The following is a 20625-nucleotide window of genomic DNA, read 5'->3' on the forward strand; positions in this document are numbered from 1 at the left end:
AGACAATTGGAATGGGTGTGTAGTTTTGTCTCACATCTACCCCATTGACATACAGGATCAGCTATCCCAGGTTTGAGGGCTTGACGCTCTCACTGTTGTAGGATACTTTTTGGTTGAGAAGCCAAAAGATGGGAACAGTTATGAAGCTGAGTTGTTACAAACTGTGGGGAAACTGAAGTGATAGGTGAGACCAGGATGCTAAAAATATTTAAATACTTGAAAATTTGAGCTTTGCTTTTAAACTAAAAATGATTTGAACCAATCTATGTCTGAATGGAACACAGGTAGTCCTCACTTATCTGCTGCCTCATTTAATGACCATTTGAAGTTACAATGGTATAAAAAAAAAAAAGCTTTGACCAATCCTTACATTTATGATGGTTGCAGCATCCCGTGGTTATGTGATCGCCATTTGTGTGCTTCACAACTGGTTTGTGATAAGCAGTTAATAGAGAAGGTAGAAGTACAATCGTAAGTCGTGGTCATGTGATATTTTGCTTAATGACTGAAGGGGGAAGTGAGGTCGTAAGCCTGTCACAGTCATGTTTTGCTTAGTGATTGCAATGCTTAGTGATGGAGTTGGTGGTCCCAATTGTGATCGCTAAGCGAGGACTACCTGCATAACTTCTTTGCGCGCTTGCCTCTTCTAGTGACCATGATGGATAATCAGCCTAATGGACTATATGATGAACATACAGTCCACAGGGTGACATAGGATAAAAGAGAATATTAGTCAGTGTTCAACACTTTTGCCTATAAAATAGGAACTCTGAGACCGCCATTTTATAGCTTGTAGTTTTGCTTGTTGGTTTACTGCTGCTAGTTCTCTATTTTTTTCACTTCGGGAAATCTTTCTTGGAAATTGGAGTTACAACTTTTGGTAATAATTTGATAATTTAGAGAGCCCCTTTGTTTAAATAAGTTGGGAAAATTGTGTCAATCAGTGATGTACAGTATATTGTTAATTAGTAAAAAAAATAGATCCTTCTACCTTCTGGAGTAGATTCAATGGAGCATGAAGGCTAGAAGATGAACCTAGATTTCATTCCATTATTAGATATAGCCAAGATGTCATCAATCCCCTGCCTTAATCTGCATCTAATTTCCATCAGTTTAAATATCACATTTTAAATATAGTTTGCAGCTCTCTGCAGGGTTCTGGTGGGGGTTCCATTGTTTTCAAACTTCTGATATCATAAAAATATTATCTTATGCATTGGGTAACTCTGAGACTAGCTTTATAATTTTTTCTAAGCCACAATATGGTTTTAGTTCAATATGTTGTAATGATTTAGCATGTTATGCAGCCAATTATGGTTTATTCAACAAATCATGATTTATTGATTTAATTGCTTAGCATGATTTATGAACCCAGTCTGAATGTTTAAAATATTTTAGCTTACATAATATGTTCAGTGTCAGTAATTTATATGCTGGAGGATTAAAGGAAGGTACAGTTGGTAGAGAAATGTAAGTTCCCAACTGGCAGAAAAAACAAGCAGCTTGACTACAAAGCAATTTAAAATCATATACATACATTAATATGATACAATCTTATTTGAGAGGATACTTTTCAATTTTACAGTGTAGAATTGGGGTGTTATTATTTCATGTCCCTTTTTCTTTAATGTTTAAATAATGTGTGACAAGCCTCTTAAAATGGATTTTCTAACATACTCTTCCCCCCCACAAACATTATTTTCCCCATTTGCATTTTTAATCATACTTAAACCAAACAATGCAGATCAATGAACTACAAACAGATCAGTGAATCACATGGGGTAATCTACATAGCATCCCACTCAAGTTGTGAATGCCATGTCAACATGTTTAAGAAACATGACCTTTTTAGATATAAACAGATCCATATATTAAGAAATGCAGCCCCCAACATCCAAGATTCTACCATTGAAATTAGGGAGCAAAATAGTTGATTTTCAGCAGCCTCTGCCTTCCAGAGACCTCTCTGAGATTTTGAAAAACATCAATTTTCATTGACGTATAGAAAATTTACAAAGGATTTGCAGAATTTTGATAATCTGTTACTTCTGTCTTGGACAAATACATACAAGAGAATGAAAATGCATTCAAAAAGGAAAAGGCTTGGAATCAAATCATTTATAGAAATTTATCTTTTGAAGATGAAGCAGTCTGCATCAAGCTTTAATTTTATATTAAAAGTGTAACTGAAATGTAACAGAAGACTCTACAGTAATTTTTAAAGCTAATGCTGTGCTGGTTTCTCAAAAAAGAAAAGTATTGCGGCTTGGAAGCCATACTGCCTTGCCTTTTAACAAAATCCAAATAGAAACTAAAGTATAACTGAGCTTCATTTCTGATAGGGAACGAATAACATGGGACTTTCCTTACTACTTTTAGTGATGTGGGAAGAGATTATGAGATGAACAGGAAAGGCTGTATGTAAACTGAGGAAAGGGTGTTGATCTATTTGTCCTCCAATTTGCATAAGGTTTTACATCAAATTTAGAGCAAACATGACTACAAAGAAAGAGACAACTGTCAATTACTCAATCACCTTAGGTGGCACTAAGAATTATACATCAAACATCTACTCGGTTTTAGATAGCATTTATTCTCCCATCTTGCTATGCCTACCAACATAATGAACATTCGAGCCCTAGAAGAAAATGGAAAACTGAATTAATGAAGCATCTGCTTTGTTTTGTTTTCTATTGATATATTACAATCACTCAATTGCTTTAAGAGTGCAATTGCCCTTGATCTTCCCTGTCAGCTTGTTGGATTTGCTCCTCTGTCAGGATCACAGCTTTGTATTTCTCATCAAAAAGTTTCTCGTTGGTTTCCGAGTGCAAGTCATTAAAAGAAATGGTCTTGAGATGCTCTGGCAGGTACTGAAACTCTTCATTGTTAATGTCTGAATCCTGCATTTTGGAGTGCAACACCCACCAGCGCCCCCAGAAGCCTACATCGAGGATCTGACTGGGAAAATCAGTCCACCGTGGCTTCAGGTACTTGCAGTGCGCTTGATAGAGGTCTGCTCCGGCATCATAAGGCGCCTCGTAGAGGAGGGAGAAAAACACGAGGCTCTGGACGCGCAACTGGCCCCGGTTTCGGAGCACCATCAACCGCTGGGTATGCCTTTCCGAGCTGCTGCTGCGCGTCCAGGGCGAGAGGAGGAGGAGGGTGCCCGAGGCTTCCAGGAGGCTGGAGTCGAAGGACGCTTCGCTGGGGTTGCGGAGGCTGCAGCCCACCGCTCCAGCCAGCAGCGAGAGGTACAGACCGGCTTTGCCCGGCCGCTGCCGGATGCCTTGGGCGACTTCTCGGCAGGCTTCCGCATAGTCGTGCAGGAGGCTCTTCCACCACGAGGCTGCGGAGGGAAAAAAGACCGTGTTAAGGGGAGCGGGGGAGAAAGAGGGCGGCGCGCCCCAAACAGCTTCCCTCCTCGGCCTGCGGGGGGGGGGGGGGAAGCGGCCTCGGCTAACCTAGGCGGCCGGCGCGGAGGCGCCCCCACAGGCTCGGCTTCTTCTCCACTGTCTCTCCGGGGCTTGGAGGACCCGCCATGCCCGCTCGTCCTGAGGCGCGGCCGGACACCAAACCCGGCCGGACCGCCGCGGCGGCAACCAAGGGGAAGTCACGGCCGGGAGGGCAAGGGCAGCGCGACGCGTGGCTGCCGGTGGCCGTCCCCCTGCGCCGCTCCCCAAAGGGGAAGGCGGCTCTCGACGCCCGGACGTGGACGGGCACGTAGAACCTCTGGGGCAACACCCGAGGGCGCTTTCTTTTCGGAGAGAGAAAGGCGGGAAGGGGGGCTGAAAGCGCCGGCACCCAAGAGGAAACCCTCACTGCCCGGGGTCGTCGAAAGGCCCTCTCCCCGGTGGAAAAGGGGCGAGGGAGCGGCTTCGACACTGATTTACGTTCGCAGCTATTTGTAAATGTTCGTAAACCGGAATATATTCTGCCACGGAAGAACCGGGCGCGGACGTCAAGATTTCGGCGTCTTCTAGGGAGGCCCGCCTTTCCCCGTCTCCAGTAGCCACATCTGGGGCAGGGGAAAGGTGACCCAGGCGTCCCGTGACGAAACTGCAGCGGCCTCCCAGCGCAGCCGGTAGAGGAGGAGCCTCGGGTGCTCGGGTGGCGGCACCGGATCGTCCTCGTCGTCGATAGGCCTTCCGCGGCCTGGCGGTGGGCTGGGCCTTCCCCTTCTCCTCCTCCTCCTCCTCCGGGTAGGGACGGTTGAGGAAATCCTATGAACACGTGGAACAAGCGGGGCGGTTTCGCGAGCGAGTGGTGACGTGTTGGCAGGGTGTGGCAGCAGTTCTCCCGGCCGACCGCTGCCTTCGGTGTCTCTGAGCATCTGCAGAGTGCCTTTCCGCAGTCGGCGAGGGGCGCCTAACTTCCTCCGCCCATCCTTCCCCTTCTCCTGGGGCGATCAGTGCGGGGCAGGGTAGGGCAAACCTGGCTTGCCGTGGGAGCATAGCCCTTAGAGCTGCTCGGCCTTACTTTGGATGAAGGAAAAGACCGCCGGGCTGAGAGAGTCTCCTACCACATCCACCAAGCTGCCTTTCATAGTCGCGTTTTCTGAACGGCTGTTTCTTTCCCTTTCCCTTCCCAGGATAATCTAGCCGCATCATGGCTGCCCCAGATGAGCTCAAATTTCACGGTGAGTGTTTTCTCCGAGGTCTGGGTTTAAGCAGGCATGTTTCATGTTGATGAGAATGCCTCGGTTGTGCCATAGAGCTTTTTCTGTCTGCACTAGAAGCACTCAGTCATCCCAGAGCAACCAGTCAGGAGGGGGATTTTGCTGTGCTTCCCAGGACCTATCTGCTGATAAGGACTGAAGCAGGAGATTCCATATAATTACAGAATTCAGTGGGACTAAAAATACAGCCATGAGAAAGCTGCAATCTTAAACCTATTGAACAGGATTCTCTGAGTGAATATGGAATACTTTAGTAAACAACTGTTAGTGTATTGTGATTGGGTATTTTCCATGTCATATTCTTTAACTGCAGTATATTCTGATTTATCTGGATGTATACAACATTGAACTTAGTGGGATTTAAAGGTAAGTATAACTCTTGTGGATGATATACATAGATAAAATGGTCCTGTTACTGTAAATGCTTTTTCCTTACTAGGTTTGACAAATACTGAGCCACATATGCATATGTGTGTGTGTTTGTCTTAGGCTTAGAAGAAAGAAACCCCAAAGCTTTGTGGATAGTTTTTTTCTTCCGTCTTTGGGCATCTGTTAACATTTCTGAGTGAGTTTCTCCAACAATCTCTGAGGAAAGGTCTTTTAATTTCCTGCTTTTTTCCCAAAAACCCAAGTTCTCGGCAAAAGCTTCAAATTCTTTTTTCTGCCTTAGATCATACACTTCTTAAAAACCATACTGTATTATGAAAAATCCATTAATTTTGCATACTTGGTTGGAATCATAGAATTTGAAAGGAGCACTTAGCCTAACAAGTTCACTCCTTGCTCCATGCCAAAGTCCAAATTAAAACAGAAAATTTGTTGGTCAAGCCATGAGTTCCTGTAGCCACCCTTTAAAACAAATTTCACTGTTCTTATTTACAACTGATATCAGAATTCCTTTTGTATTTCTATGCTAATGTTATGTTAAAAGTATATAAAAAGTTAAGTATTCAGATTTTTTTAACCTTCTCCTCTTTGGGGAGGAGTTTAAGCATTGGGGGAGAGCAGTCTTACACAGTGGCAACTAGATCCTAGCAAGGTTCCAAAAGGATTTTGTTCTGCTCTTTGCTTCTCAGTATGAAATGATGAAAAGCTTTTTTCTCCCACCTCAAAGATGCTTAGCAAGTTGCAGGAAGCAAAAGGATTTTTAAAATACTTAAAAATTATTTTTAATTTAGTGCAGTACTAGCAGAGATCCTTTCCTAAGTTTAGAAAGTGCTGTTGCAGTTGGCCCTTGAACTCCAGAATGAAGTTTGATTTGAGCCAATCAGATGTAATTGATATTTTCTCTGTAGAATTTAATGAAGCCATGGATTTGCTGGCTGAGAATGCTGATGCTACTACACCTAGCATTAGTGAGAGGCAAAGCCACACAACTCTCAACATGTCTTCTAGCTATAATGAGGAACATGAACCAGATGAAGAGGATGATAAAACTGAGGTGAGTTTTGGGGAGGATGGAGAAGATGCATGAACTTAGCCTAGGGACATTTTGACATAGAATTGAGAGATAGCGCGCACATGAGAGCGATAGATAATAGGACATCAAGTAAGAGTTTTGATTATATAGTTTTCATATATTTGTTAAATTTATATCTATGTTTTCTCCAAGAGTTTAAGGTGCTGTATGCAAAATTTAATTTTCTGTGCAATAACATTCCTGTACAGTATGTAAAGTTGGGCTGAAAGATGACTAGTCCAAACTTATTTGTTGTGTTTCCATAACTGAGGGTGGACTTGAACTGGGGCCTCCAGGCCCTAGCCCAACACTTTAACCACTGGCTATGCTACATTGCTATGAGCTGTGGTTACAACAATAAACTCAGGAAATATCTGACCTGACCTGACCTGACCATTATGGAATTTGACCTCAATATTTGATATACATTTGATATGATGCCAGTTTGGCCCCAGTGTGGAAGAGTAGGAGTTGGAAAATTTGCAGCTTAGTTTCTGTCACTGCACTACTTTTTCACTGTAACTAATGATTTATATTCAACTGTTTATAATATTTGATTATGCCCACAAGGCCATTCTTAATCCTCTGGGATGTCTCTTCTCTTACAGCAAGTGAGTGTAGTCTGTGGGTCCCTTGAGATTTTGGTGCAACCTTTTTCACACCACCTTTGGTACCACAGATTGGAGGCATTTACTATTTGGGATCAGTCTGTCTAGTGAGGAAAACTAGTTAACTAGCTAGTGAGTAGAACTCTTTAGTTAAAGAAAACAAAGCTGATAAAGAATACACCCAACATTTGTATGAATTTAAGATTTATAAGTGTATTCAAGTATAACCCTTATTCCAAATAACAACTTGGGGAGAAGGAAGATTCATAGCTTAACTTCTCAGTACTGATCTTAGATGGGTCTTGAAAAGCTGGTGAGAAGACTACATGCAGCTAACCAATTTAGTGGCGCTGGACTATGAACAATATGTGCAAAAAATAGAATGTCTTTGAGAAGTGTAATTTCACAAGCTCTCTGTGTTTTAAGTATATGTCAACACACATTCTGAGACCAGTATGCAAGGGAGTCTTTCTACTTTGGCTGTAGTGTTTCTTGACAAATTCACATTAAAGATCCAAAAAGGAATTGGTTAATTTCAAATTCATGTATCAAATTGTGGGGAGTAGAATTAGCTCTGTTAGCATGCTTACATGAGTGGGGGAGAAATAATCATTCAGTTTACAAAGAATAGAGAAGTTAGCAAATTTCAGCCACAACACAGGGCTGAACATAACAATGGTGGACCATACTTATTGTTCCCATCTGAAGCCCCAACCTCTGAAACTAGCCAGGGTGGGCAGTGTTTGAGGGATCAGACTTCAGGAGGTCATATAATAACCTCTAATCCCCCAAAGGTGCTTATGATTACCAATTTGGGAAGAGTCTTAGGGGTCTGGGTTTTAAGGGTGAGAATGGAGGCAAGCTCAATTTTTGGCTCCTTGGGGAGCAGTTAAGGTGTTTAAGGGTTGGAGTTAAAAAAATTTCATACCCTCAAAATGCAGGCATTTGGGTGCTGAATTTTAGCAGCAGAATTTCAGGGAGAGGCTGTTGCAGATACCCTGCAGGTTATCCACTGTTGTTCTAGCCTCTATTTACATTTGCTGGGCTCACTTCCATCCTAGCCCAATGACTGGGTAAAAGCCAGGTCTTCACAGCCCTTCAGAAGATTAATAGGATGGGGCCCTCCAAATCTCAGTGGGAAGGCTGTTCCAAAGGGTTGGGGCGGCCATGGATTCCCCATTTCCCCATTAGTGTTTGTTATAGTAGTAGATTATTATTTTTGTTGTTTATTTTGTGAACATATTTTGTGAAATATAATGAAGTATGATAAACAGAAAAAAATAATACAAGTGTTGATTCAGTAAAAAAAAACAACCAAATATATAAAAGTAGTTAAGGTGAAAATACTGAGGGGAAAAAAAAGACCCACGTAATAGAACTAGCTCATCCCTTTAACATTTTGTTAAATCTATACCATATACAGTAGGGCAAAAAAGTATTTAGTCAGCCACCAATTGTGCAAGTTCTCCCACTTAAAAAGATGAGAGAGGCCTGTAATTTTCATCATAGGTATACCTCAACTATGAGAGACAAAATGGGAAAAAAAATCCAGAAAATCACATTGTCTGATTTTTAAAGAATTTATTTGGAAATCATGGTGGAAAATAAGTATTTGGTCACCTACAAACAAGCAAGATGTCTGGCTCTCACAGACCTGTAACTACTTCTTTAAGAGGCTCCTCTGTCCTCCACTCGTTACCTGTAGTAATGGCACCTGTTTGACCTTGTTATCAGTATAAAAGACACCTGTCCACAACCTCAAACAGTCACACTCCAAACTCTACTATGGCCAAGACCAAAGAGCTGTCAAAGGACACCAGAAACAAAATTGTAGACCTGCACCAGGCTGGGGTGACTGAATCTGCAATAGGCAAGCAGCTTGGTGTGAAGAAATCAACTGTGGGAGCAATAATTAGAAACATACAAGACCACTGATAATCTCCCTTGATCTGGGGTTCCACGCCATATCTCATCCTGTGGGGTCAAAATGATCACAAGAACGGTGAGCAAAAATCCCAGAACCACCTGGGGGGACCTAGTGAATGACCTGCAGAGAGCTGGGACCAAAATAACAAAGGCTACCATCAGTAGCACACTATGCCACCAGGGACTCAAATCCTGCAGTGCCAGACGTGTCCCCCTGCTTAAGCCAGTACATGTCCGGGCCCGTCTGAAGTTTGCTAGAGAGCATTTGGATGATCCAGAAGAGGATTGGGAGAATTTCATATGGTCAGATGAAACCAAAGTAGAAGGTTTTGGTCTAAACTCAACTTGTCGTGTTTGGAGGAGAGAGAATGCTGAGTTGCATCCAAAGAACACCATACCTACTGTGAAGCATGGGGGTGGAAACATCATGCTTTGGGGCTGTTTTTCTGCAAAGGGACCAGGACGACTGATCCGTGTAAAGGAAAGAATGAATGGGGCCATGTATCGTGAGATTTTGAGTGAACACCTCCTTCCATCAGCAAGGGCATTGAAGATGAAACGTGGCTGGGTCTTTCAGCATGACAATGATCCCAAACACACTGCCTGGGCAACGAAGGAGTGGCTTCGTAAGAAGCATTTCAAGGTCCTGGAGTGGCCTAGCCAGTCTCCAGATCTCAACCCCATGGAAAACCTTTGGAGAGAGTTGAAAGTCCGTGTTGCCCAGTGACAGCCCCAAAACATCACTGCTCTAGAGGAGATCTGCATGGAGAAATGGGCCAAAATACCAGCAACAGTGTGTGAAAACCTTGTGAAGACTTACAGAAAACGTTTGACCTCTGTCATTGCCAACAAAGGATATCTAACAAAGTATTGAGATGAACTTTTGATATTGACCAAATACTTATTTTCCACCATGATTTGCAAATAAATTCTTTAAAAATCAGACAGTGTGATTTTCTGGATTTTTCCCCCCATTTTGTCTCTCATAGTTGAGGTATGCCTATGATGAAAATTACAGGCCTCTCTCATCTTTTTAAGTGGGAGAACTTGCACAATTGGTGGCTGACTAAATACTTTTTTGCCCCACTGTAGGATCATGTTTCTCAATCTTTTCATTTTTACAATATAAAGACATTTCTAAAATTGATGGGGGACGTATTTCTTGTATCTACTACAGGAGTATGATTTTTTTCCATCTTCATAGAATAATTCTCTTTGCCCAGTTACAATGTTGACATCAACATTAATCATAATAATTAAACAAAATAGAAGGAGGGGAAAAAAGAAAGGTATGCTTGGCATTCTTCAGACTTCTATAAATATCTTTAAAATATAAATCTTTATAAATATAAATCCTTTTTAAAATATGGTTTCCAGAATTGGATAGATTACTTGAAATAGAGTCTGACCACTACAGAATATATATAATTTGTCTTTACCAGTTATCCTGATAGAAATCTCTTCTAGGTGTGCACATGAATGTTCAAAAAGCCTTGGAAAAGACTTTTTTTTAGATTTTTTTTTTAAATCTTGCCTTTATTATTTTTATAAATAACTCAAGGTGGTGAACATGCCCAATACTCCATCCTCCTATTTTCCCCACAACAACCCTGTGAAGTGGGTTGGGCTGAGAGAGAGTGACTGGCTCAAAGTCACCCAGCCAGCTTTCATGCCTAAGGCGGAATTAGAACTCACCATCTCCTGGTTTCTAGTCTGGTGCCTTAACCACTAGACCACACTAAACCAGCTATGCTGAATCTTGAAAGTACTTTGAGGAGGTAATCCAGATAGGTGCTTCTGTTGGCTAACCCTCCATTCTCTTATCTTTTCATCCAGGTTAATAATGAAAATGTAGAACGGTATTGAGATAAGACTGAATCCTCTGCCACCTTACTTGCTTTCCTAACTTAATGGCAGCCCTTCATGCTAGGCGAGAAGGTCAAGAAACAGATACTGCAGGGATTCCAGGAATGCTGTTTTATTGGTGTAGGGTATAATAAGAGAATCTTGAAAGCTTGTCAAAGTTTCACTATGTGTCCAATCTTATACTAAACAAAATCAAATGGAGTTATTTTGAGTTTCTTTCTCATGCTTGCTTCAATCTCTGGACTATGTATTGTTTTTCTGCTTGATTGTTTGTCTGGTGTTAAATAATAAACCACATTTACACACCATTCAGAAGAAACAGTAAAAAAGCTAAGAAGGAAACAAAAAGACCAGAACACATCCTCTCCAGCAACCAACACACAGATAAGCAGGGGTGAACATCAGACAAATAATCAAGCAGAAAACAATACCCTAAACAAGGAACTACCAAGGAGAAAACCACATCCCCACCAACATTGGCAGGGCAAGCTAGTGTATATAAACAGGGAGCAAACCCCACACTCACTAGCACTGATGATGTTATCTAGTTGGGTAATGCAAGCAAACAACCAAGCTAGAGAGCACCAAGGACTCCACATCTCTAAATTCCTTTATACCTGGAAATGTTTCTGTCAAGCTAAAGTTGGAATCCTGCTCCTTCAACCTTCTCTTCACAATTGAAAATCATGTCTTGCTCTTATAGGAGATTAAGTTAAAATAGCAGTAGTGTAAGAACATAAGAATAACCCAGCTGGATCAGCCCAGAATCCATCTTAGTCCAGCATCTTATTTTTCACACTGGCCAACCAGAAGCCTTAGGGGAACTAACAAGCTGAAGGTGGAGACATACTCCTCTCCTGCCATTGCTCCTATGCAATTAGAATTTGGAAACATACTACTCATGATTCCAGTGTAATACTGAGTTTTCAAGATTAATACCCCTTGGTAAATCTGTCCTCCATGAATTTATCCAATCCCCCTTGAAAGCTACCCAAGATTGTAGCTATCTCTGTATCTCATGGTAATGAATTCTAAAGGTTAATTATGCACTGTGTGAAGAAGTGCTTGCTTTTATCTATTCTAAATCTCCTTTCAGTCAGCTTCATTTGATGATCCCAAGTCCTAGTGTTTTGAGAACAAGTAAAAATGCTTTCCTGTTCACTGTCTTTTTCAAATGTGGTGACCAGAACTATACACAGTATTCCAGATTTGGATATACTGTAGATTTGGATAAAGAAATAACCAAGCAGTGCCCACAGACCATCCACTGCCAAGTCAGCAGAAACAGCAGAAGGGAGGAGAACCTTTGGGAGGAGATAACAGTCTCAAAAAGATTCTCAGAAATCATCCCACATCTGGGAGCATCAACTGAAACAATTGAGTAGCATGATTCTGGCTAATAAATTCAAAACAAAAAAATCAAGGCTGGTGTCTCCTCATCTTCTGGTGATGGGTAATTTAGGATTCAAGCTTTCAGGGATGGTTTGGGTGGGAGCTCAGGAATTCATGGCCTTTGTGGTCACCATAGGCTTGTCCTAAATAATGTCAGGCCCAACGCATACAGGCAGCCACTCTTCGGACAAATTCCCTTTTAGAGAAAGGACAACAGGTACATTTCCCACCTTTCTGTTACGATTGGCTTGCACGGCATTTTGGTGATAAAGTTGCTCAAACTCCATTGTGGTGACTGGGACAACATCTTGCCATTTTAAATGGAACTCCTGTCCTGTGGACTTTGATGGGATAGGGTGCTGTCAGCTGTCCACAGCCACTTCTCTATTTTTGGATGTTTGGAGGGAGCGTGACGGATTAGATCTGGGAGGTGGACAGTGCCTCATTTTAGCAGATGTAATGCCAGTAACTTTGTCAGAAGTTGTTCTTTGTTCCCTTCTAAAGACGCCCTTCCTGAAAAGCTCTATGACATCTATCATTTTGTCTGTAACCTCCCCTTTGGGGGGATGGTTAGCAATACCGTAGTTGGGATACAACTAAGAGCGCCCTACAAGATACAGATTATCTGGACCCTTTTCAATCAGGATTCGTATATGGACATGAAACAAGAAGTAGCACTGACTGCTGTTGTGGATTAACTTTTGTCATGTCTGGATGGGGTTAGTACCTCTTTTTGGACCTCTCAGCAGCTTCCCATATATATATACCGTCATATTTCTAGATGCCTGCAGGGGCTGGGGATTGGAGGCATTGGTTTACAGTGGTTCTTCTCCTTTCTCAGTGGATAGTTCGTGGGGGTGTCCCAACAGTTGCTCGCGTGTGGGGTATCACAGGGTTTAGTTCTTTCTGCTCTGCTTTTTAACATTTACATAAAACTGTTAGGAGAGGTCATCTGTTGGTTAGGGGTATGGCATCATCATCATTCTGATACTACCCAACTGTAGATCACTGTCCGAGGCTGTACAGGAGATGCAGTCAATATCTTGACCTTGGTTCTTGACAGGATGGCACTGCCCCTGAAGGAGCAGGCCCATGATTTAAGAGTCCTTCTGAATTCATGGCTATTACTGGATGGGCAAGTGAATCCCAGGGGGGGATTGCCCTGGATGGGCAAGTAATCCCAGGGGGGGATTAGCTGGTTCATCAGTTTGAGACCATATCTGTAGCTTGAGGATATCCTGACTGTAACTCTTGCTCTCATGTTTTGTTTGCATTACTGCAAGGCATTCTGTGTGGAGTTGCTTTGAAGAATACCTGGCAGCTTCAGTTGGTCTAAAATGCAGCAGCCCATTTATCGGCAGATACTCACCAACATGAACAGATTATATCTGTGCTCTGGGCCCTACCCTGGCTTCCCTATTAGCTTATAGTGCAATTCAGAGTGCTGGCTTTGACCTTTAAAGTTCAACATTGCCTGGCATCCACAGGACTGCCTTTTCTGACCAGTTTCAACTCTCATAAATCAGATATTCTGGGAGAACTTGCTTATGGTCTTCCACTTTCATGAGATGAGGCAGGGTGGAGGTTCATAAGCATTCCTTTCTGTTGGTATAGCTACATATTTATAATGTATTTATTGTCATTTTATGGATGTATGTAAATCAACAAGAGTTTCTTTTGAATGCTGTGGGTACAAGTCAAATAAATGAAGGGAGTGAATGAGTGTTGCACCAAGTTTTTTTAAAAATGCACATTCATTTACAGATTCATAGTATTGCAGAATATTAATCTACTTCAATTTTGTGGGACCTGCAATTTTGACAAATATTCTTTTCACCCAAGTTGTGAATAAAAGTATTGAAGAGTAGAGAACCCAGGACTGATTTGTGTAATACCCCACTTAATACTTCTCAATCTGATGAGGAGCCACTGAGAGATTAGGATTCATAGCCTGGAATCCGTCTTTAGGTTACGGGTTACTGCAGAGGCTAGCAGGAGGTTTTCCATTTACAATGTACTGCTGGTTCCTGGCTAGTTATCTCTCTGTTCACTAAATCACACCTTGAAAAACATTGGGAAACTTCAGTGGGTCCAAACTGTGCTGTACTGCCTCCTAACCCTATCATTCCCACCCTGAAATAACTGCTTTTTATGTTACAACTATTTTATATTGTAAGTGTTGTATATTAGCATTGTACTTTACCTTTATAATTCTTAATGCCAATATAAAATATATCCCTTTTATCTCCTGGCCATGAAGAAAGCAGTAACTTCCATTCTCATTCTTGCAGCTCTTGAGCTTCCAGAAGAAGCAATCCAGTTTCTGGACATTTGAATATTATCAGGCCTTCTTCAATGTTGACACATACCAGGTACTAGAATCCATGTAGTCCACGTTTTGAAGGCAAACCCAAGAAGCAAATTGTGAAATCAGTTCTAATATGTGCCAAAATTGATACAAGCACCTTGAATTTTTTTTGTTTAGAATAACCAAACCCTAAAATGCAGGAAATAGAATTTAAACATAGCAATCATTTAAATATTCTTTTAATTAAACAATTCTTTCACCTAATGATTTTTGAGCAAAATCCAATATTGTACTGGTCCAGAGGCACTAAAAAGATAAAATACTGAGTAAACACTTCAAGGTTTTGTCCTCATGCCCAGTATGGAAGAGGAGGAGGATTAGAGCATCCTGGATGTCTGGAGCTTGGACAAATTGTTGTTCCCTGTGCTTCTGAAGTCTGTTTATGTGACAGGACTTTCTCCCCTCCTCTCCCCCTGCCCTGCATTTGTTTCAGATGGCTCCTTTGTGAACTCCAAGGGATAAGTTCCACAGACTAAAGCTGTTTATGAGCAAAAATACTGTTTTACACACAACATTGGTTTTTAATTGGAACCAAAATACTTCGTTATAAACAGGACGTTTTGTGCAAGATCTAAACTCTCGTAGAAATTCAAATTATTAGAAACTATGAATTAAATTCTTTAAAAGAGGGGGAGGGCATGAGTTCCCAATTCCTCTTACCAGCAGCCTACAAGAGTGAACTCCTTAACTCCCTCATTACTGAATCAAACTGAATTAAAAGGGTCTGCTTAGTCTTACCTGTTTTGAATCTAAAATATTGTAGTATATGTAGAAAGGACCAGTACACTTGGAGAAAATATTGTGATAGAAATGTTCTCATTTACTCATGACTAATCCCTCATGACTCAGTCCTTATAGTGGAACTTACAGCCTCCATGGAACTTACATTTAAGGTCTCTTCATGTAAACAGTTGAAAATAAACTGTTGTATTTTAAAAGCTATTTCTCTTCTAAAGTTTTGTCTCACGTCCATCTTTTCCTATCCAAGCCATTCCAAGAATGACTGTTGTGAAAATGTGCTTATATTACAAATACAGTAGTATTGAACTTACCATATGTCAGTGTTAATTCATTTTGGATTTTCCCTTAAAAGTTTTGTTTCCTAAAAACAAAAAACATGAAAAAAATTGGTACCAAAATCTCTTTCCTCTGTTCATTTATTGCCTTCTCTTTTGTTGTGTTACTTGGGAAGAAAGAGATATAATATTGGAAACTGCAAAAACCTGTCAGGATACTGGGTGTGGCTGGATATACAAGTGGAATATACTAAGTAAAAAAAGGACTAGATAATCAAATAGATTATTTTGGTTCTGATTTTTTGATTTCCTGGTCAGAAGCAGAGCCCTACAACTCAGCAGTCCATGTTGTGCTGTGAATCTGGTTTGGTTTCAAAAACAGCTTGTGAAAATAGAATTGTCATTCCATTCCATCTCCTTAATTCAACATAAGGATTTTCCTTTTAAGATAATATTTTCAATAGCTGAAATTCAGTTGAAATACTCTCAATGTAGGTTATCAAAACTGTCTTAAAATGAGTATACATGAACTTGCCCTGCATCTGTGGTATCAGTATGATGTTGTAATTGGAAAATTGAGTTGATACTTTGTCTCCCATCCATTGTGCGTTTGCTTTGAAGGAGACTATTATGAGTCTCATTTCCATTCTGGAACAATGGTGTCTAATATAAGGCCTGGTGTGTGTGTTCATGGCCTCCAATAGTCCTTTTGTCACCTGATAGAAACTCTGGATACCTATTAAACGTAGCAGGGACTCCATCCTTTGGGGGCTGTAAAAACATTTGAGAATATCTTGAGGAAGCTCTTGAAAATTGGCTGCTGTAGGGGGTATGCCCATACACAAGTCAGCTGTTATAGGAGACACATCCACTAAATAAATCACAGCTTACCAGAATGCAACCTGCCATTTCCGCTGCTCTCCCTCCATGTAGAATCCTCCCTACTATCCCTGCTTACCTTTTCTCTTTTTCCAGGCAGGTGGACATACTTCCAGAGTATTGGGCTGCAGCTGTGCATATGTTTTAAAGTTTTCTAAGCAAGCATTATGCAGCCCATTTGAGATAAGTATGGTGCTGAAAGCTGGCCCTTCAACATGCCATTTTTAATATAAAAATATCAAGGCAGGAAGCATGTGGGTTGCTAAGGGACGTTTTTGTAAGCATACTGGCACCAACAGTGTGGCCAACCCAACAGTTATAGAGCACGTAGGAGTTAAATTGCTGAGGCCTGCTCTTTTCCTATTTATCAGGTGCTGGACAGAATAAAAGGCTCCCTGCTTCCACTACCGGGGAAAAACTTTGTATGGCATCACTTGCAGAACAATCCTGACCTCTATGGTGAGTCCAGAGAAGTTCCTACTCTAGTAACATTCTCCTTTACTTCAAAGGCTAGAAACTATGAGACCTAGAACAAAAGTTGCTTCTTGCTTGCTTCTTGCTTGATCTTTGCAGATGCAAGACAAAAGGCCTCTGCAAAAGGCCTCAGATCTTGCTAATTTTCCATTTACTTGGTCTGTCAAATGCATACAAGGCATGTAGCAGTCCTTGGTTTTCAGCCCATTAGAGCAGAGCTGGGAAAGGCCATAGAGGATTTCTAGCAGTCACGAGTAGTAGGCTGAAGCAGAGTAACTGCCTTGGCAGTAGGATAACTTTTTTTCAAGGATGGTTCCAGTTCCTAGATGGCCTCAGGTTCTGGGCTGAAATACTTGTCTCATTCTGAAAGTGCTGCTGAGTTTCAAACATTTTTGCTAAAGTGCTATTTTCTCCTTACCCTTGTCCCTGATAATGGAAATCTAGGAGCTTTGGTGCTGTTGGTCCTCATAACTGTCCTCAAACCCTATCCTTCCTCATACAATATGAAAAATAAGATTAAGGAAGGTGGCAAAACCTCTCGGTACCCAATTCTTTTTTTGTTGGAGGTATTATGAAAAATGGGCTTTCCTGTTTCCATCCTGTGCTCTCTGCTAACCCAGGAGGCCTGTCTCCTTATGAAAACACTTTTGTTCTTTTCTTTGTTGTTTTTTTGGCGCTCACAGGACCCTTCTGGATCTGTGCCACATTGGTGTTCACACTAGCCATCAGTGGCAATTTATCTAACTTCCTGGAAAAAAGAGGCAGCTCCTCCTTCCACTACAGCCCTCAATTCCACAAAGGTGAGATTTTGACATGGGAATCCGTCTTGAGACTTGAGTTCTGAGGACAGTATACTACTGGTATAATTGTACTTCTAATCATTTTTCTGTATACAGTTGGCCATGGTGTAGCCGTATCAGTTGGTAAGATAAATATGCAGAAAAAATAATAATATATATGTTGCCTGTTGAGCATTTTGGGGCATACTGATGAATGTCTCTTGTATGGCCATAAGAAGAAAGTAGTTTCTTCTCTTCTCTTGTACCTGAAATGTGCAAAATGGAGAGGTGGTATTAAAAATGTAGAAATCATGGCTTCCAGCTTTTCTTCACTCCTCTTAGAATTGGGACAAACACGTCTTGTTTACTTGCCAGTACCGAGAGCCAGTTTGTGCTGGCCTAGAAACCAGGAGACTGTGAGTCTGCCTTAGGCATGAAAGCCAGTTGGGTTACTTTGGGCCAGTCACCCACTCTCAGCCCAAGCCAGCTCACAAGGTGGTGGTTGTGGGGAAAATAGGAGGAGGAAGGAGTATTAGGTATGTTCACCGCCTTGAGTTATATATAAAAAAGGTGGGATAAAAATTATTATAAAAAAATTATTAATAAACTTCTGCCTATCCCAGGTCCTTGGGAAGGACTTGATAGGTGGATAAAAATGCCAGATACAGTCTAGACATCTGGCTGACTGCACGAACAACCATAATAATAATAATAAAGGGCTACTTTATAGATTATCATCATACATTATGGTTGGCTTATTCTAAGACTTCTCACTCCCTTCTTTCTAGAAACAATAGAAGGCTATGACAGATGTTTTAATTTCAGTTTTTGCTAGGGCTGTAGTGAGTGGTGCATTTAATATAGTTTTTTTCCTTGTGCAGTGACTATTGCAGGCATAGTTATCTACTGCTATGCCTGGCTGGTACCCTTGGGTCTGTGGGGCTATCTACAGTGGCGAAAGGGAGCCCATGTCACCACTGATGCGTACACTTTCCTGGAAATGGTGTGCATTTATGGCTACTCGCTCTTTGTGTACATCCCTACTGCGGTGAGTTGGCAGGGCATTTGGCAGATTCATCACATTCATTCTCTGTAGAATATATTCTTGCAAAGAGTTGCCATTTTTTGAGGATGAATTCCTCTTCAAGTCAACCTTAAGAATTTTGGCAGACTACTGATTCACTATCACCTTCGTTCATAGGTTCTGTGGCTAATCCCTATACTGTGGCTGCAGTGGCTCCTGATCATACTTGCAATGGGGTTGTCAGGCTCACTTCTGGTCCTTACCTTCTGGCCAGTTATCCGTTCAGACACCAAGCCAGCTGCCTGTGCCATAATGGCCATTATTGTTTCTCTTCATATCCTCCTAGCTATTGGTTGCAAGGTATGTATCTTCTGCACTGCAGTAATGTATTTCAGTTGCTAGGAGAAACAGCTATGGAGCCGCACAATAAACATGTTTACGGTTTTGCTTTTTGAGCCTAGATTACTGTTTTTTTCTCTTTACATATTTTGTGAAAGACAGTTTGACTTGTATGTGTTTCTGTTGGGGTTTATAAACCTTTTTCTACCTAATCTCTTTTTCTGTGGATTGTGTTAAATTCAGAGTCGTCTTAATTGGGGCAAATGCAGTACCCTGTAATGCATATCTCTAAGTAGAAAATAAAGGTTAAAATGCTTTCAAGGTGTGTAGTTCTAGAAATAAGCAGGTTGCAGGATATAGGATGTTAGAGCACTGAACATTACTGAGTATTATGTAACTCATGGGACTATCCTGAAGGTGGAGGGGGAGAGAGAGAGAGAGAATGAGTAATATCTGTGAAGCCAGGGACTGGAATAAAAAAGTCTCTGTTTTGCTTCTTTGAGCATTCTAAGAAATTGGTAAGGACAGCTGTTATGATGAAATCCAGATTGTTGTTTGGAAGGGTGGGAGGGGGAGTCCTATTGGATCCTGCTTCACCCAATTTAATCTTGTCTTTTTGAAGCTCTATTTCTTTCAGAAACCAAGCATCACATCTCCTGCTGCTACGACTTACACAACAGCAGCTCAGCAGAACAGAAGCATACACCCTCATCTGGCTACTTCCTCCAGCACTGCAGCAGTGGGAAAGTGAATCTGGTAAGAACCTGCACTAGACTTTGAAAAAACTACTGGGGCATCAGATATTTTAGTTCAAGTATTACTGTTCCCTTACTCATCCATATCAATGGAAATGCAGAATCATAGTACTGCTGGAACAGGTTTGACCTTTAGATCCCTTCCCAATATCTGTCCTACTGAATTGCTTCTTTTACAGCCACTGATCACGAATATCCAGTCTCAGGGAAGAGCACACCACTGAAGTAATCCACTCGAGAGACAGGAAAAACCCTGACCTGAAAGAGGATCTTCCCCAGTGGGCCAAGCAAGGTCATACGCCACCATTTCAAGACTCATTGTTTTGCTACTGCCAGCCAGAGCATGCCAGCAGTTGGCTTGATTTGGAAAGCAGCTCACCTTGGAAGCCATTTGGGAGGCCTGGCAGATCTAAGCATCCAGAGCAGCTTTGGTTGATGCAGCTGCCCCTTGCTCTGCTGTAGCAGGATGGCCTGTCGCAGTAGGGCAGAAGAGAAGGGCTGCGTGAAGGGTTTGTTGCATCTCTTTAACAGTAGGGGAAAAACTGAGGAAAATTTAACTAAATGGGTGCATTCCTGTGGGTTTAGTGAACAATTTCTTTGCAGGAAAGGTTCTTGTATAAGAAGGCAAAACATCACTTAAAAGATTAACCATTTGATTCATTTGGTATACAAGGCTAATTTGAATTAAACTTTCATCTTTAAAACTTTCTAGAAAGTTTATTCTAAACTTTCATACACTAGCTTTTCCTTAACTTCCTATATTAATACAGATCAGAGCTCTGCAGTGATGTCTGTTAAAAAGTCAGTACTTCTGTATCCAACACTTGTCTGTGAGTGTGGCTTGTGATTGTGTTGAAAGTAGCTGCACAAAGCCTAGCAGGGAATGAGTGAATTATTTCCTAAGGTCCCTTCTGGGCTTAACTGTGACTAGAAGAGAGAAATAGGCAGCTCCTTAGCAACGTAAGGAAAGTCAAATCAATCAAGGACACTTTGGCCAGGAATGCATTTCTCTCAACTGCACTTCAAAACAGGATTGTCCAGTAAATATGTGAATACAAATAA

At 41.4% G+C, this 20625-nt stretch overlaps 2 protein-coding genes across 6 annotated transcripts; one reads left to right on the plus strand and one right to left on the minus strand.

The window, feature by feature from the left end:
• Positions 1–1320: 1320 nt before the first annotated feature.
• Positions 1321–4083, minus strand: TIMM29 (translocase of inner mitochondrial membrane 29). The gene is made up of 2 exons (XM_088137578.1): positions 3465–4083; positions 1321–3349 (listed from the first exon to the last, which is right to left on the minus strand). The coding sequence occupies exons 1-2, from the start codon at positions 3541–3543 to the stop codon at positions 2721–2723; spliced, it is 708 nt and encodes a 235-aa protein (XP_087993704.1). The 5' UTR covers positions 3544–4083; the 3' UTR covers positions 1321–2720.
• YIPF2 (Yip1 domain family member 2) lies at positions 2980–20544 on the plus strand. Of its 5 annotated transcripts, none has more exons than XM_025167823.2 (10): positions 2980–3114; positions 4592–4639; positions 5974–6119; positions 14221–14301; positions 16564–16651; positions 17350–17466; positions 18327–18493; positions 18647–18829; positions 19431–19564; positions 19743–20544. In XM_025167823.2, exons 2-9 carry the CDS (start codon positions 4609–4611, stop codon positions 19557–19559), a joined length of 942 nt encoding a protein of 313 aa, XP_025023591.1. In that variant the 5' UTR covers positions 2980–3114; positions 4592–4608; the 3' UTR covers positions 19560–19564; positions 19743–20544. The 5 variants fall into 5 exon arrangements, with proteins under 5 accessions (XP_025023591.1, XP_025023587.1, XP_025023590.1 ...); XM_025167819.2 differs by lacking the exon at positions 2980–3114 and adding an exon at positions 3116–3254; XM_025167822.2 differs by lacking the exon at positions 2980–3114 and adding an exon at positions 4064–4202.
• The last annotated feature ends 81 nt before the right edge of the window (positions 20545–20625 follow it).

Source organism: Python bivittatus, unplaced genomic scaffold (assembly GCF_059951505.1).
Source record: "Python bivittatus isolate LINGU-HERP-01145 unplaced genomic scaffold, Pbiv_v1 ctg000220_np1212, whole genome shotgun sequence".
Classification (NCBI taxonomy): domain Eukaryota; kingdom Metazoa; phylum Chordata; class Lepidosauria; order Squamata; family Pythonidae; genus Python; species Python bivittatus.